This window comes from Protopterus annectens, chromosome 11.part0 (assembly GCF_019279795.1).
Source record: "Protopterus annectens isolate FY-2018-M chromosome 11.part0, PAN1.0, whole genome shotgun sequence".
Taxonomy (NCBI): Eukaryota; Metazoa; Chordata; order Ceratodontiformes; family Protopteridae; genus Protopterus; species Protopterus annectens.
Window position 1 is genome coordinate 1,084,841,623 of NC_056745.1, and position 16,162 is coordinate 1,084,857,784.

Genomic DNA, 16,162 nt, shown 5'->3' on the forward strand with positions numbered 1-16,162 from the left:
GTACTACAACGTAATTCACTTAGAAAGAGCTGTGACTGGAAGATGCCTGATCGCATCACACACTAATTCAAACACACTTTGTCTTGCCAGTTCTTTCAGATCTTGGTATGTCCCCATCCCAACACACAACATACTCTACCCTTCCAACTTTTACTCTAGGGTACCAGTCATATTAACACCTTAAAAATGGATGCACAGTCAAAGAGCAGAGCACTGACAGCAAAAGATCCTTGTCTCACTATGACAGGTTCAGGTTACTTAATCAATCAAATTAATCCAGTCATTCATTTTCTGATTCTTTGCAGGTCTACCATAATGCTATGCCTGTGAGGAATTTTGCATTCTCTCCTTGTTGGTGTAGTACTATATACTCGAGTCCTTTTAGCTTTCAAAGCATTATGTGCTGATTGATCAACCACTTTAAAGAATAAAGTAAGCAACTGGATAATGTGTAGATACTCTGCAGTACAGACAGTAAAGAGTAGCCTCTGCCCTTGTATTGTATATTGTGGCTGCAAAGCCTCTACCCATGTTCACGATTCAGTTTCACAGTGGTATCTTAACATAAAATCCCACCAATGCACACAGCACACCTGTGTGTACCATGCACACCAATGAGTGATTCATAAATAAGATGCTTCTGTAATGTGCATACCAATGAGTAATTCATAAATAAGATGCTTCTGTACCATGCACACCAGAAAATAATTCATAAATAAGATGTTTCTGTACATTGCACAGAAATGAGTGATTCATAAATAAGATGTTTCTGCACCATGCACACCAGTGAGTGATTCATAAATAAGATGCTTCTGTACTGTGCACACCAGTGAGCGATTTATAAATAAGATGTTTCTGTACCGTCCACACCAGTGAGTGTTTCATAAATAAGATGATTCTGTATCATGCACACCAATGAGTGATTCATTAATAATTATTACTGTGATTCCTGTTCAGTGAATAACAATAAAAACAGGACCATGTAAGAAGTAGGCTATTTATGTTCTGTTTATGAGACTGTCCACCTTATAAACATGAAGACATTGACACTATCTACAAACAGATGCATGATAAACTGGATAATATTTTTATGATAAACCATTATTTTCATCATCATAAAATGTAATTATTTTAATAGTTTGTTGAATAGCATTCTGAATTTTGAGTTTATTATTTACTGTTTGCTGATCAGTAAATTATTTTAAAACTTTAGTTTCCCGTACAACGCAGCCTTCTGTTTTTTTACTCACAGTCCATAACACGCATAGACATACACATAGATTTTGCTTAGTATCATTTTTTATGTAGCTTTTCTTGCAGAACTGATTAATTTATTACCTAGGTAAATGAGGGCAATTTTATTTTTTTTCACATTCAGCAGTTTGGGAATTATTTTAAACTTTCAAGAAAAAGGTGACCTATAGATTCCATATTGTTATGAGAACATTATTCAGATATCTGTTAATTATTTGCCTTTAAAGTTGTTGAGCAGTATTGCTTTAAATGAAATTTAAATTCCAGCATTATCAAGTGTTAACACCTTTTGAAATGCAGGCTTATTTTTTTCTTTCTTTAAATATTTAGTGATTCTTTAACTTTTAAATATTACTTTCAACTGTGAAAGGAGTAGTTTTGCCAATAAATTTATATAGATTATATATAGTACTAACAGTACTTCAATAATTTTGATCAAAAGAGCAACAACTGAATATATTATGACATTGAACTGAAAAGAATATTTACATTTGTCATTTTTCATTTCCTTTCATAGTGCTATTTAAAAAAATCCTCTACAGCCAGCCTTAAGGATAGTTGTGCTTTATTTATTTATTTGTTTATTTATTTATTCATTTTTACAGATTATAAACAAACTGGAGAATAAAGTTACAGATATGATGGAAACATATAAAAATGACAATGAAACTGATAATAATGGATGGAACCTTTTAAATGTGATACAAAAAAAAGTAAGTATCTGCCTGATACACAACACAGAGATAAGGAAAGAAGTGGCCATTACGGTGAACCTGTTTTATGTGGATAATGATCCACTGATTTTCTTCTTGAACTACTAGCTACCTCTTATTGTTTTTAAGATTTCCAAGTATATATCTCATGCCCTCTTTAAACTTATGAATTCCTGTCTTTACAATCAAATCAAATGTGGTATATATTCACTTTCCTGCTTTTGCAAACATCCTTCTGTTTCCTCTGGATCTCCCTCCCCAGTTTTATGTTATGGCTTGTTGACACTGAACACTTCAGCTCAAAAATCTTGAGTTCTATTAATTGACAGAAAACCCTTTACTCAAGTCATATCAGATCCACTACTGTATATTTAGATCCATTCCATTTAGCTGTACTAATAAGATTTATGTTGGATTTCTTATATCTTGTACACCTTCTTCTGAAAAGCCTTTCATTCGTGCATATGTGCTGAAAGATAGTATTTTCCTTGCTGAAACAAGTACACTAAATTAGACTTCTGTAAAAACATATGAGGATACTGGTGATTTTTATTTTCTTATAAAATGAGCCAGAAAAAAAACTTCATTCTGATTGTATTAGGTTTGCTGTATAATTTTCTAATGTGTAGTTTAAGAGCAGGTTCTGGTGGGCATGTGCTGTCTCCATAACTACATATTATATATACACATGGAAATTTTTAAGTTGCTACAACTTTTTTTTGTTTGTTTTTAATTGATATGTAAGTAATGACATCCAAACAGTATTTTTATTAGTTGACTTTTGAAACCTAGGCAATCAAAAGTTAAATTCTAATTTTGCCAAAGCCTGTGCATTCCTAATTTTGGTGAAAGGAAATACTAGTTTTTTGCTGGGAAATGAAATATTTCCTTTTTTTTCACTTGAGTTTCTGTTTCCTCAGAGCTGGAATATTTATATATATAGCAGGAATATAGTAAATGCATTCATCCTGAAAAATTAATTGCAACAGGAAATCTGTTGCAGTTTTCATTTATGTCACAGTTCAACCAACCCCTCTAAATCTTTTGTGCATGTATATCAGGTTAGTAGAAAACACTGCAGCACACTCACAGGCCATGTTTTCATTTTTTTACTGCCATGATATATAGAGATAATAATGCTGATCTTCATTATCTGCAGATGGGGTAAATGCATATGTTATGTAATGGTTACAGTCATTTACTTGTTTTTTTTTATTCACATTAGTGGCAGCAATGACTAATATTCCTCACAAAATAATTTGTTTTATCTCTCTCAAAAAGTGCAGCCATTAACTGTAAATCATAATTTTGTACTAGAGTTTTCTCACCAGGCTTCCACTGAAAATGGGTAATTTTAGACCCACTCAGACCAATCCAGTAAGCAAATGCCATTAAAAACATAAACAATGTAACAATAGCTCAAAGAGTTACACATTTTTTTCCCTATCTTGTTGCTCACAAGCTGATCTAGTACCCAGATGGTCTTTGTTTGATAGCAACTTGGTTGTTAGAAGAATTGAGGAACCAGGTAAGCAAGAGAGGATTGAATGGTTAACTCCAGCTCTCCTTCCTTGGAAGGGGGTGGGTTGTTTAAGTGGGGTTTTGCTTTTGCTTGCAGCACTCTGTGCTGGAGACCAGTGGGTAATCACCCACGTAGCTAAGGACAAGCAAACAAATGTTAAGCAGTGGATTGGGTGGAGCTGAAACCCCATACAGTGGTGCATGTAGCATCATTACATGCACCATCCCAGTTATGTTTCCCCTCTCCTCACATTATAAAACATCCACTTAGTGAACATACATTTGAAATCTTCTCTCTCAGTGCTCATTCTTCAGAGGAAATTGATCTCATGACTCTGCAGAGGGAAAGATTCTGTTGTTGAAAGTAATATGGCAGGATCTCAACATTCATACAACAAAGGTACAAGTGAGTTAGCTGGGAAATAAAGAATGATAATTAGGAGTAAAGGTAGGGGTCCAAAAAGTCAATCTGCTAATAATTTTTTATCATAGTGAATAAATCATGATATGATTTATCCTGTGAATTGTTTGACCCACATTGTGAAATACCACATGAACTCCAAGATGATGGCTGCAAAGACTACATGCCTTTCTATTATGTCTGAAATGATGATGTGTAGTGAAACATTTTTCTTACCTATGAACTCTCTCTGTTTATGTTGTGTAAATACTGTTGTTTATGCCTTTTTTGAGTTCTGTTTGTGGTTCTGACACTATTAAATGGCTGTTTATATTTGGAATGAACATGACACTTGTGCATTAGCATTCCCTTCCTTCACCCACAGGCTTTAACATATTGTTTTTTTTTTTCCCCAGTGGCACTCCGTCCCAGTCCCAGTAATTGGGCTGATGGTCATTGTCTATAACATTACACCAACAGCACTGAGAGTCACACTGGTATGCTATGCCTTAGCATGATGCTCCAGCATGGTGTTTGAACCTGGTGTATATCTGCAGCTTATTGAAATATTTTTATCATTCTACAGGGCTGACATGGAATACAAACATAGCAAAAAAGACACATGCAGATGCACAGAACTAGTAGAGGCAGGAAAACCACATACACTTAAAAAAGGAGAGGTGGCTGTGAAAAGATGCATGCATTTCCACATTTACACAGTGTTATAATCAACTGAAAGGGCAAATTATTGCACTATGCCTTCAAGCAGAAGAGATATGTGAGGTAGCTATGCCATAAGGGACTGGCCTATGCCTTGATGTGATGAGGTACAGTTAATCCCAGTACTCTGACTCATAGTCATTTGTAATTTGGGTATACGGATGAACATTTCATAGTAGAATGTTTGCCTTCTGTTATATCATGCTCTTCTGTATGAAGACAACTGGTGTAACTTACTTAAACTCTCTTACTTCATGGCTGGGGAATTTATGAACTGGACACTTCCAGTCGATTGGCAGTAGCATGGAGCAAGAAGGCAGAAAAGGATGACATCATTGATTTTCTTCATGCAGAACAATTTAAGGAATTTTCTCAATGTCTCTACTGCTTTATCGCAGGTATCATTTCTTATCCTGCCATTAACTATGCCTCTCAATTGTGTTTTTTATGTCATTGGACTTGCCTTTATAGCAAAGGACAGTCAATGATGAAATAAACACTGACTCATATAGCAGAAGCCCTCCCCTTCAAGTCTTGTACATAACTCAATTCAACACACACACTGTACTATCTTGCATTCATTTTAAGTGCTGTTCTCTGCTTTACAGACTCTACTTACCATTGATATACCTAATCTTAATCTTGAAAATTATTTTTAATGATTGTAATAATCATTTAACATTTCACTAAGATATATGATAATTACATTTCTCTATCCTGGGTTAAATTTGGCTGTTAGATCACTGAAGGAGAAAAAAATTAACCAGAGTGCTGATTACTTAGATGGATTTAATCTGTGTTCTGCAACCACCTCAGCACCTTTAAGGACTACTTAATCTGTACTAGATACTGGACTTGGTTAGCTAGGTATTTAAGGAGATTATTTATGATGAAATGATAATTTATGATCTTCTTCTCATAGTTCAACATCTCCTATCACTGTAGAGTTCCTACTTTTTTGTCTGCCACGGGCTCAAAAACAATGCAATCATAAAAGTTAATTTGGGGATTCCTTAGCTCATCACATCGTTTAGCTCTTGGGGACTAGATATACTGCGACCAAATTTCCCAGTAGTGGTTGTACTTCATGCAAATTTTGAAAAAGCACAATTAGTTCTTGGGGAGTACTCACTTGTCTTAAAAGGGAAACTAAAATGTACAACTAACTTTATCAGTTGTCCTTTTCAGTGTCCAAGAATAGTATCAACTGTACTTCTGACTACAGTGATTGTTTTTGCATTATTTGCATAGTGTTTTTGATAAACTGTCTAACATGAATACAGCTAAATTTACCATAGTGAATTCTTTTTAGATGTGGTTGGAGTATTTTCGCTAGCACAGGCATAAACATATTGTAATTAAAGTGCAAGGCAAAAAATGGGACTGTAAGAATGTCACCGAATGGCCTGCTTTTTAGCTTGTAGTAGCAAGGAAATATCTATCATGTTCCCTAAACATACTTCTCAATGGGTCTACTTCAAAGGATCAAAACGCCACATCATCAAAGACGATATTATTGAGATGATGTCACAGAATCCTGAAAACATCGAATACACGGAATTGCAAAACCTAACTCCAAGAAGTGAACCACTTGGCCACCAGGACAAAAAAAAAACTGCAGCAAGTAAACCCCCCCAAAGTGAGGGGCTTCACTCCCCAACCCCCTCTAACTAAGTATTCCTAGTCCGGGATTGCACTACAGTGGGGAAGGGGCAATGTTCACCTTGTTAGCCAAGTGGCTGACTTCCCGGGGTTAGGTTTTGTGGTTGCAGCTGTTCACTGTTGTCAGGATTTGGCAATGTTGTCTCGATAATATAGTCTTCAGCAATGTGCTGTTTCGATCCTTTGAGGTAGACCCCTCTCAACTGTACAGATTTTTGCAGATTGTCCAGATTCTGGTCTCATATTGTTGGTCTGTTTTTCATAAAATTGTGGTTTTCTGGAAAATTAGTGGTAAATCATTAAAGACTGAAGTTAGAAAATAATGACAGACACTGGAGTTTTAGACTTCATATCTATCAGAAAATTCATGCTAATACAAAACCTGTTATTCTATCAAATTTCTAAGTTTGTAAGAGCAATGTTTAAAAATTGTCCCTATTTGTGGGCCTTTGTCTTACTTTTATTTATGGCTTTGTCCAGATTTCTTGCTCTAAGAGGTTGAGAGGTATGTCAACCCTGAAGGTAAAAGGGGAGGATACTAGCTCCATAATGAAATGGAGCACTCCAAATGGCAAGTGGTGACATGCAAAAAAAAAAGATCGAAACTGCAGGAGAAGAGTGAATCTCAAACATCACTCTTCTCCTTTATGCAGTGGGAAAATTCCCCTGCAAGACCCTCACCCCTTGAATATATAAATATATATATAAAATATACACACACACACAGGCACACACACACACACATATACACACACACACACACACACACACACACACACACACACACACACACACACACACACACACACACACACACTAACTCCAACATTGTCATACCTTTGAGAAAAAGGAATATTTAGAGAAATGGCCATCTTGGACTTCGTAAGTCTATTTTTTTTTCGGCCATTCAGTCTCTGTGTTTTGAGATTCTCTTTAACAGATCCTGATATTTCAAATGGTTAATGAGTATTCTAATTTAACTATATTCATGATTGCAGTTAGGAGGTTCAGTGAGATTAGAAGCAAAATTTATAGACTTTGTCTGTGAGGTCTTCTATCTACAGTGAGATCATCTATCTTTTGTGCCTTACAGACTTATATAATTCTACTCTGATTTGTCCTAAGTGTCTTATGATGCTTCAATAACTTAAGGACTGCTAACATATATTCTTTCAAAATGGAAGTGATCAGAGATTTCAACTACTACATGGTCCAGCGTATGCAAATGTGCTACCTGGACCCAGTTTTAAGAGATGTAAAATATGTCTTTGCAAAGTGTTTGAGGCTGAGCATTTAGATTAATAAAAGAAGTATGAAAAGCCTGAAAAAGCCTTTTGGTTACTATGAGGCTAAAATATTTTTATTAAATTTGTGATTGCATAATGTTTTTTCTTCTGGTGCTAAACACCAATGAAAAACTTGTGTACGAGAAATGATACTCCAGACCCAGTTAAAAACCCTTTATTAAAATTGTGTTCAGCGCTTTCATTCCCTGTTTGGGAGCTTCATCAGAACTAAAATCCATCAAAGCTTCTGCATATAAATATAAAAAACTTTAAAAACAATATCACATGACATCATTTAACCAATCTAATAACTACTCCAATATCTACATTCATTAAAGAAGTACTACTTCAGCATTATGCAATCAAGTGTCTTAACTTTAAAACTGAGTTAACTGAAAGTGTGTTGTTCAGCTCTGGATAACTTGTGGCTTTCAGCCGAAGTTGCTATTCCAGTTCCCATTTTTTTTTAAATGTTCAGCCACAGAAAAAAAAATATGTCAAATTACACTTGATCTATCATCACAAACTTAAAATAATGACTGTTGAATTGCTGGATATGTCTGAACAGGGCATTTGTAACTTTTTGATGCTTAACATCTAACAAGTGTCCATATATTCCATGTCTCAATTTTCTGCTAATTTTCCCTACATAGAATGTAGTGCAACAATCATACAACACTAAATACACTACATTGCTTGTTTCAGAATTATAATGTTTGTTGATCCTATATTTTTTCTCTCTTATACAAACACTATCTGTAACTTTTATATCTGAGCCTTGCGAACAAAAAAACACATTTAAACATGCCCATTTTTTTACCTCTCCATATACACAAAAATGGGTGATAAGCTGGGGATAGTGTACAGGAGGGATAGCTTCTTTAAAGAAAAAAAGAGCCAGCTGATTGAATGAGTTAAGTAATAAAAAAACTCTGCATCTTTAAATGTGTTTTTTTGTTTGTAGCTAGTGCTTCCACCTAAGAACCTAAGTTCTGCTTAACCTTAAGATATTCTTCAATAAGATCTTCAGATTTATACTTCTCACTTTCAAGCAAAGCATCATTATATTATCCACTGAGGAGCTAACTGATTGCCAATAAAAAGACTTTCTGATATTTTCCTCCAAACACCACATCTTGGCTCTGAGCTTCCTTGTGTCAGCCTCTACTCTAACTGATCTCATTACAGTGGACCATTGGTGTTGTGAAGGTTTCCTGCCTCTCAGATCCAGTGATAGGCCATTTCATTCCTTAGTTCAAAAAATTTGGATTCATTAGTGCTGGCATTAGAATCTGAAAACCTTAAAGAAGGTAGAAACACGCTTATTTCTTTCTAAAAAAAAAACTACAGAGTATGATTTATTTCACGTGTTCATTATTGTATCAGTACACATGAGGATGCATACCTGTTCAGACTAACCACTTATATGTTTTGACTACTTTATATACTATTTTGTAGACTACATTTTGTATTGTTTATTTATTTATCATTTGTTGACTGGAAGAGTCCTACAATAACAGAGCCTGTTTTCAGCAGAGGCCTGGGGAGAAACACTCCAGACGCATGTCTTTGGAATGTGGGAGGAAAGCAGAGTACCCGGAAGAAACCCAAGTGAATGCAGGGAGGGCATGCAGACTCCACACAGAAGGCGCCCCAGCTGAGAATCGAACTGGAGAACCTCTTGCTGTAAGGTGACAACATTAACCGCTGCACCACTGTGCCTTCCTGTTACACAATATTACATCATAATTATTGTGTTTACATGTGTATATTGTCTCTCACTGAAAACTGAGTAACATAAGCACTTTAATAAATGATGCTTACAATCTTAAAAGTATACACAAAAATAGATATCTGGTGTAGAAGTAATGAATTCACCTCAAATGTCAGAAAATATAACATGCTGTGACATGGCAGAAAATACCTAAATTATTATTACAAAATAAATGGCCAAATCATAAAAAATAACACCATTGTTAAAGAAGTAAGGACAATGCTAGATAACAATTTAAACTTTGATCAAGCTGTATTAATGAAATTCACTAAAGTACATTCTGTACACTGCCTACTTCTAAAGGGCATGTCTGGTCACTTCTGAGAGATCACTATACCAATTTATTTAGTGACTGAAAAAATTATTGAATACAGGTTTATATTTGTACCATGCAATTAAGCCACTTGAAACAACCTGATAATGTACAAGAGTTCATTCCTAGAACAAATCATATGTTGGAAAAGTTGCAATATTCTGACAGGCTTTGGAAATTATTATTTTTAAGCTGCTAAGGTTAATAATTAATAAATTATTATTTTTAGCCAGTTACTTCTGCTAAGTCTATAAGGTGATGTTTGATGTATTTTTATTTTAATGTCTATTGTTGTAATGCATCACTAGGGACACTAATACCAGAATAGAGAATCTAATAATAAATCATGTCAGTGATAGAAAAAATGGTGCCAGGTACATATTGCAACATCTTCCCAAGATTAGGGAATAAGTTTCCTGTTACAGTCAAAAGAAGTTAGTGATTAACTTCCTTCAAATATACTGTTTATATATGGTAACATGGGGGTTACGACAATCACATTTCCTGAAAAACAATAGGTTATGAACATATTAGCTAAGATATGTTGAAGGGTACTGTGTAATGGGTTGAGCCTGTTTAGACTGAGATCACTTTTTAGTCTAAGGTATTAGGCATTAAAGTAGGGAGTCAAAGTGGTAAATGGAGTATGGACAGGGGTGACAGGAAGCAGCAGTGCAGATAATAGTGTGAACTCTGAGTGATGGTGTAGTTTTTACCCACTGGCATCTGTTTTGATAGAAGAGTAGGAGAAAGATAAAGAAATGGCATTTAAAAATCTGTTGATTAAGATCATAATTTGACCTTTAATATTATAACCAGAATAGCCATAACTGTGAGAGCATTACTTGTCGTCTAATAGGGGGAAAGGAATAATCTGTGGAAACATCTGTGTTTTAACATTGTCACTGAAGTAGCAAATATGCTAGGTTTATATTCATTGGCCCCAAGTTTTAAGGGATTGTGTTTTTAAAATAAAGATTTTGTAGTTTAATTAGACACGTCATTAGACTTGGAAAGAATTAAAACTATCACTTTATCATCCTTCAAGCAGTGTTTAGAAATCACAAGCTTACAAATATTAATACAGTTTAAATGCCCTAGTTTTCTATTGGAATGCCTTAATAAGATCTAGTCAAAAGTTTATGTCATTTTCATTTAGCTTAAAGGACTGGCAGAAACCTAAATAAAAAAGAAAATGACAAAAAAAAAAACATGTTTTTCTTGTCATAGAGTTCTGCATAATCTAAAATTATGTACAACACAAGAAGCACTTATTTTTTATTTTATTATTTTTTTCTAGCACTGTATGCCCTCATGGAGAAGACATCCTGACATTGTTTTCTTGGAAAGCTTTTTTTTCTCATAATGCACTGTAAGGCTATGGCTGATGAGATTCATTTGTAATAGCTTCTTCTGTCAGCTCAAAAATAAATTCACTTGGAATGGAAGTAGTGAAAAATGTTATTATTTTTTCTCTCCTACCTCTCTGCATCTGACTATCAGCTGCAATCAGCTCCTGTCCTCATTCATCAAGTCTAGTAGACCTGCCTTAGTCTCACTTAGGTTCAGTTTGACCCATGATCATGGTGAAGAAATTAAGGATTCTTTTGCAGTATCATACTACTGCTGGCATGTACCCCACACCATACTACCTCCTGGCATTCGTGTGAGCTCTGCAATTATTGCTTTTGGGAGGTGGATGTGTTCTTTCCTGCATGTGCATGCTCCTGACCAAGTGGAATACTGCTTGCAGTGCAGAGCTATACTGTTAATGTTGCTATTGTAGAGAGACTAGGCAACTTTCCTCTCCCCAGGATAGGTGAGCTGGTGTCAGCCACTCGCACTCATCCTCCCCTCCCAGTATCATCAGTTCCCTTGCCACTTGTCAAACATTGGTCATCTGGGATGCAGAAAGAGCTTTGTACCATGGACCCAGGCAGAAATGTTGATATGTTTGAGAATCTTCAATAAAATTGGTAATGATTGTGTTAAGGTGACACCATTTTTTTGTTTACTGCATATGCAGAATTGTAAAGAAATAGCTGAAATAACGTGATCTTTTGAAAAAAAGAAACTTTGTCAGCTTCAGGTCTTGGCCTCACCATCACTGAGTTGGCCAGATTATCGTTGGCCAGATTATCGTGTTTCCTGGCTTGCAAAGCTTAGCTAATTACTGAAAGTGTTTTCAATGACTATTAAACATCTTTACCTTCATACATCAAAAGGCTCAATAAGTTTATAGCCCCAGGAGAAAGAAAGAAGGCCATTGTAAGTGGCAGTACACAGTAAAAATAGCTTTTGATCAGCTAGTAATTTCATCCAGGTTTTCAAGTGTTTCTTATGAGTTTAACAATATGTTGGATAGACTCAAACTATTTGAACAGAAATTAATAAGGATTAATAAGTGTAAGCTTTAAACACACTTGGATGACTTTAAAAATTCTAACATATTTCATTGGCCTAAAAGTGAGTGACGTAATACATTTATGCTAGTCCCTAAAAGCTTCCGGCACCATGAGATACAATGAAGCTGTTAAGGGATTTAGACAACTTTGAACAGACTAACAGGGAGTCTAATAATAATTTAGAACAGCATATTGTAACTACAAATATTGAAACCAAATCAAGGATTGAAAAAGAAATGCTGACAGAAAGAACTGAAAACAAATTTTTAGTATCATCAAGCATCACTCTACATCTGCCAATCAAATTCGAGATAAGATGAATGGAACAACATACTCATGAGGAAGAAGTCAGGGAACAGCAACTATATTCATACAGGTCCTGTAACCAGGAGTCAGTCTGTGACCAACAGGTAAAGACTGGCAGGATTGTTGCTAATTTATCTAAATATACATTTACTGAATTGGAATTGTCCATGCTTGACAAGGGACTGATGTTTGTTCCATCAGCAGAAGGTGACTTGAGCAATTCCGTTACTGAATTAAGACTATGTGTGCATAATTTAGATCTAAAGTTGTTATATAAAGTTGATTCTTCTTAAGTTACTGATGTTCATAGTAAACCTAGTACATTTATACCAGTTAGCATGCCAGTAGTGAATGCTTTTTATAAAATGTGTGAGCAACAACTGTATGACTTATATTTTAAACAGACTAGTGAGAAATATTATAATTTTAATTAATGATGAAAGAAAAGCATTGCATAATTTATATGAAATGCAAGATATAATCATAAAACTAGCAGATGGATTGTAATAGCTATACTTTATTTTTTTATTTATTTAGTTTCCATTTGTTTAAAGGGCTTAGTGCGACTAGGTACAAGGTGACTGTTTTCGGCAGAGGTACAGGGGGAAAGCTCCAGATACATAGTAAAAAATTATAAAAAAATAATAAAAATAATAAAACATTATATAAACATAACTGTTTTGTACAAAGAGCATAGAACATATAAAATGAGTAAAGTCAGAATTTTACAAATGATGCAGCATACAGTCGTTAGAATATTGAGAAACAAATTAAACAAGATGTACAACAAATATGCAATTGCTTGAACATAAATTCAAAAAGAAGGTTCCATAGACAGGGTCATAAACTAGAAATCATAACTATTAAGGTGGCCTAAACACCTGGTTCACAGTACTATGCACTAAGTGAAACTCCACAGTACACCTGTGATCTAGGGATGTTGAAAGTCAGGAACAGGTTCTGTACAAGAACATATCTAAGTTTTCAATAGGAGATCTTTTATTAGGGATGTCAGGGGGTAGAGAGTTCCAGGCCTTAGCAACTGCATAGGAATAAAGAGATTGGCCTTAGTTATTGGTAAGCAATTGGTAACAGTCAGTAGGGTGGTATTGGAAGATCTTAGTTGATGTGCAGTATTATGGAAGGTGAGCAGACCAGAGAGGGCAGGTATTTTATTTGGTTGGTATAGCAGTTGATGGGTCAGGAGAAGTTGATTGTATTTTAGTAGGTTAGGGAGTTTTAACCATCCTAGTTGCCTTAGGGAGAGGCAATGCTGAGAAAGAAACTTAGCATTGTTTGCAAATTTTGAGATTTTATTATAGCACGTAGACAGTTTCAGAAGGTCAGATTTGTTTAGGTTAGTTAGAAATGGGGAAGCATATAGCAAGGTGGAGAGTAGATGGGTATGAGAGATAGTGGCTCTTGCAGTGGTTGAGTGAACCTATTTTTTTTTTAACTTTGGCAATTGTTAGTGCTATATGTTTGTCGAATTTTAGGTTTTGGTCAATAGTTACACACAGTAGCTTGGTTATATAAAATTGATGAGAGATATTTTATTAGATCCTAATACATTTCAGACATAGCCGGCCTTAGGCATAGGCCAACTAGGCGGCCGCCTAGGGCGCCGCTCTAGCAGGGGCACTTTTCCAGTATTTATTTGGTGTAGGTAAACCAGGATGGGGGCAAGGGTGGTGTGGTGGTGGGGGGGCACCATGGAGCCCTTTTGCCTAGGTCACCAGTTGACCTAAGGCCGCTCCTGATTTCAGATAGTTAACAGAATGTTTATTGAAAAGGTTCGTATAAAGTTAAAACACTGCTATATGATTTGATGCTTGAAAATGTAATTACTATGGACATACAAAATTATATGTATATACCAAATCACATTGCTCCTATGATATATGGTCTGCTGAAATTACATAAGGATAGGATTAATCCACCAATGAGATCAATTATGTTTGAGAATAAATGGGTAACAGTAGGCATTTCTAAATATTTAGAAAATCAAATTAAATCCTTTTTGGGTTACCGTAAGAGTTTTATAAAAGATACCAAAGATTTCCTATATTATGTTTATTGTTGGCCACAGAATAACAAGTTAATGGACTTATTTATAATCACTTTAGATGTTAAGTCTTTGTTAATCATTAATGAGTACAGCATTCAAGTGGTTAGAGAGTGTTTATGTACATGTTGCAATTTTTCAGGAAGGAAAATAGAGAGCACCTTTCTGTTGTTGGATGGTGTCTTGAATAATAATCCTCAGGAATCAATAAAATTAGTGTAGGCTCTGTGTAGAGTCTACACAGAATGTACCGGTGTACATGACCATAATTCCCCCTTGGCAGCACACCATGCATGGCATGCTGCTTAGGGAGATCACAGTAACATGGATATTGAATCCATGTAGGCAGCAGTGTAGTGTCCTGTGGTTGTGGATTGTCCAGTGAATTCCTAGACAGATGTTATGCACAGGATAAGAATCCCTGTAATGTACCCTGGTAGTCTAGAAATATGTGTGAATTTTAATATTTTTTGTTTTATTTTTGTATTTTTAATGCCTATTTGTGCAGTGCGGGGAGGAATGCAGCAATTCCAAGCTGTGCTTGCACATACACTGCTGACACCTGCCAAACATCTAAAAATAAAAACCGAATGTAATTAATTATTTATTTTGCTTTCTTTTAATACTTGTTTGGGTGGCATGGCACAGAGAGAAGCAATGCCAAGCTGCACTTATACATGCATAGGTGACATCTGCCAGGCATCTATAAATAGAAACCGGATGTAATTAATTATGTGTTTTTGTCTACTGTGTTTTTATTTTATATTATGAATAGACATTTGTGCGATGCTTCATGGTGCTTAGCAATGCTAACAGGTAGCTTACAGGTAGCTTAGTAGTATATGTGAAGATATACTGGCTTTCATACTATCTACATAGCTGAATAGGTACAGTCACAGCCTAGAGTGTTGTAGGTCCTGGGTTCGAGTCCCCAGCAGTCATACCTTTTTACATTTATTGCTGTGGAAATGTGTGAGCTGACGTAAAGGGTTGTTTAATGTAAAAACAAATTTGTTACATGTGAAAAAATTGAGTGGTGTTAAGCACCGCTTAAATGTGTTTAACTGTTACTCCTGTTTGTGCATTGCTAAGCTTTGCTAAAACATGGTTGTGCGAGTCTGTGCAATGCTCAGCTCTGCTAAGTGGGTTTGCACAATACTAAGCAATGTATCACTTTTTTGAATGTTGCAGTTTGATGTTTAAGGGCAGGAAAACAGCCTATATTAAGAGAAATCCTGCAGCATTTGTTGGAGCCTTATTAACATGTCGATATGCCTGGCAATGATAGTGTGCAAGTTTACACGATGCTCAGCTCTCCTAAGTGGATTTGCACAATGCTAAGCAATGCTGTGCTTTTTTGAATGTTGCAATATGACATGTAAGGGTGAAAAAACAGCCTATATTAAGGACAATAGTTGGAAATCCTGTAGCATTCGTTGGACTCATGTTAACCTGTCAATATGCTTGCTGTGTTTTTGAGGGAGTTCGCTTTCGGGTGCAGATGTGGGGTGTTCAGGAGTCCAGAGTGTTGTTGGAATCCAGGTCCAAACTAAGAATCCCAGCTGTTGCAGATTGATAACCAGGGCTCAGAATGTAAAGCTGAAACTTGGGATTGGTTGGGCAGGGATCTTACCAGTGCTACTGGTATCCCCTGCACTGGTGAGCAGTGTCATCACCGCTATGACAACCTGAAGTGAAGGAAGAGGGGAACCTTGGACACCTGGATCCAAGAGGCTAGGGTTG

At 35.7% G+C, this 16,162-nt stretch overlaps 1 protein-coding gene across 1 annotated transcript in view; it reads left to right on the forward strand.

The window, feature by feature from the left end:
* The first annotated feature begins 1,879 nt into the window (after window positions 1–1,879).
* TSPAN19 (tetraspanin 19) overlaps window positions 1,880–16,162 on the forward strand; it is a 188,696-nt gene continuing 174,413 nt past the window's right edge. The window contains exon 1 of the mRNA XM_044087132.1: window positions 1,880–1,967. Coding sequence (XP_043943067.1) covers window positions 1,893–1,967 — 75 coding nt within the window. The 5' untranslated portion in view covers window positions 1,880–1,892. The remainder of the gene's footprint in view (window positions 1,968–16,162) is intronic.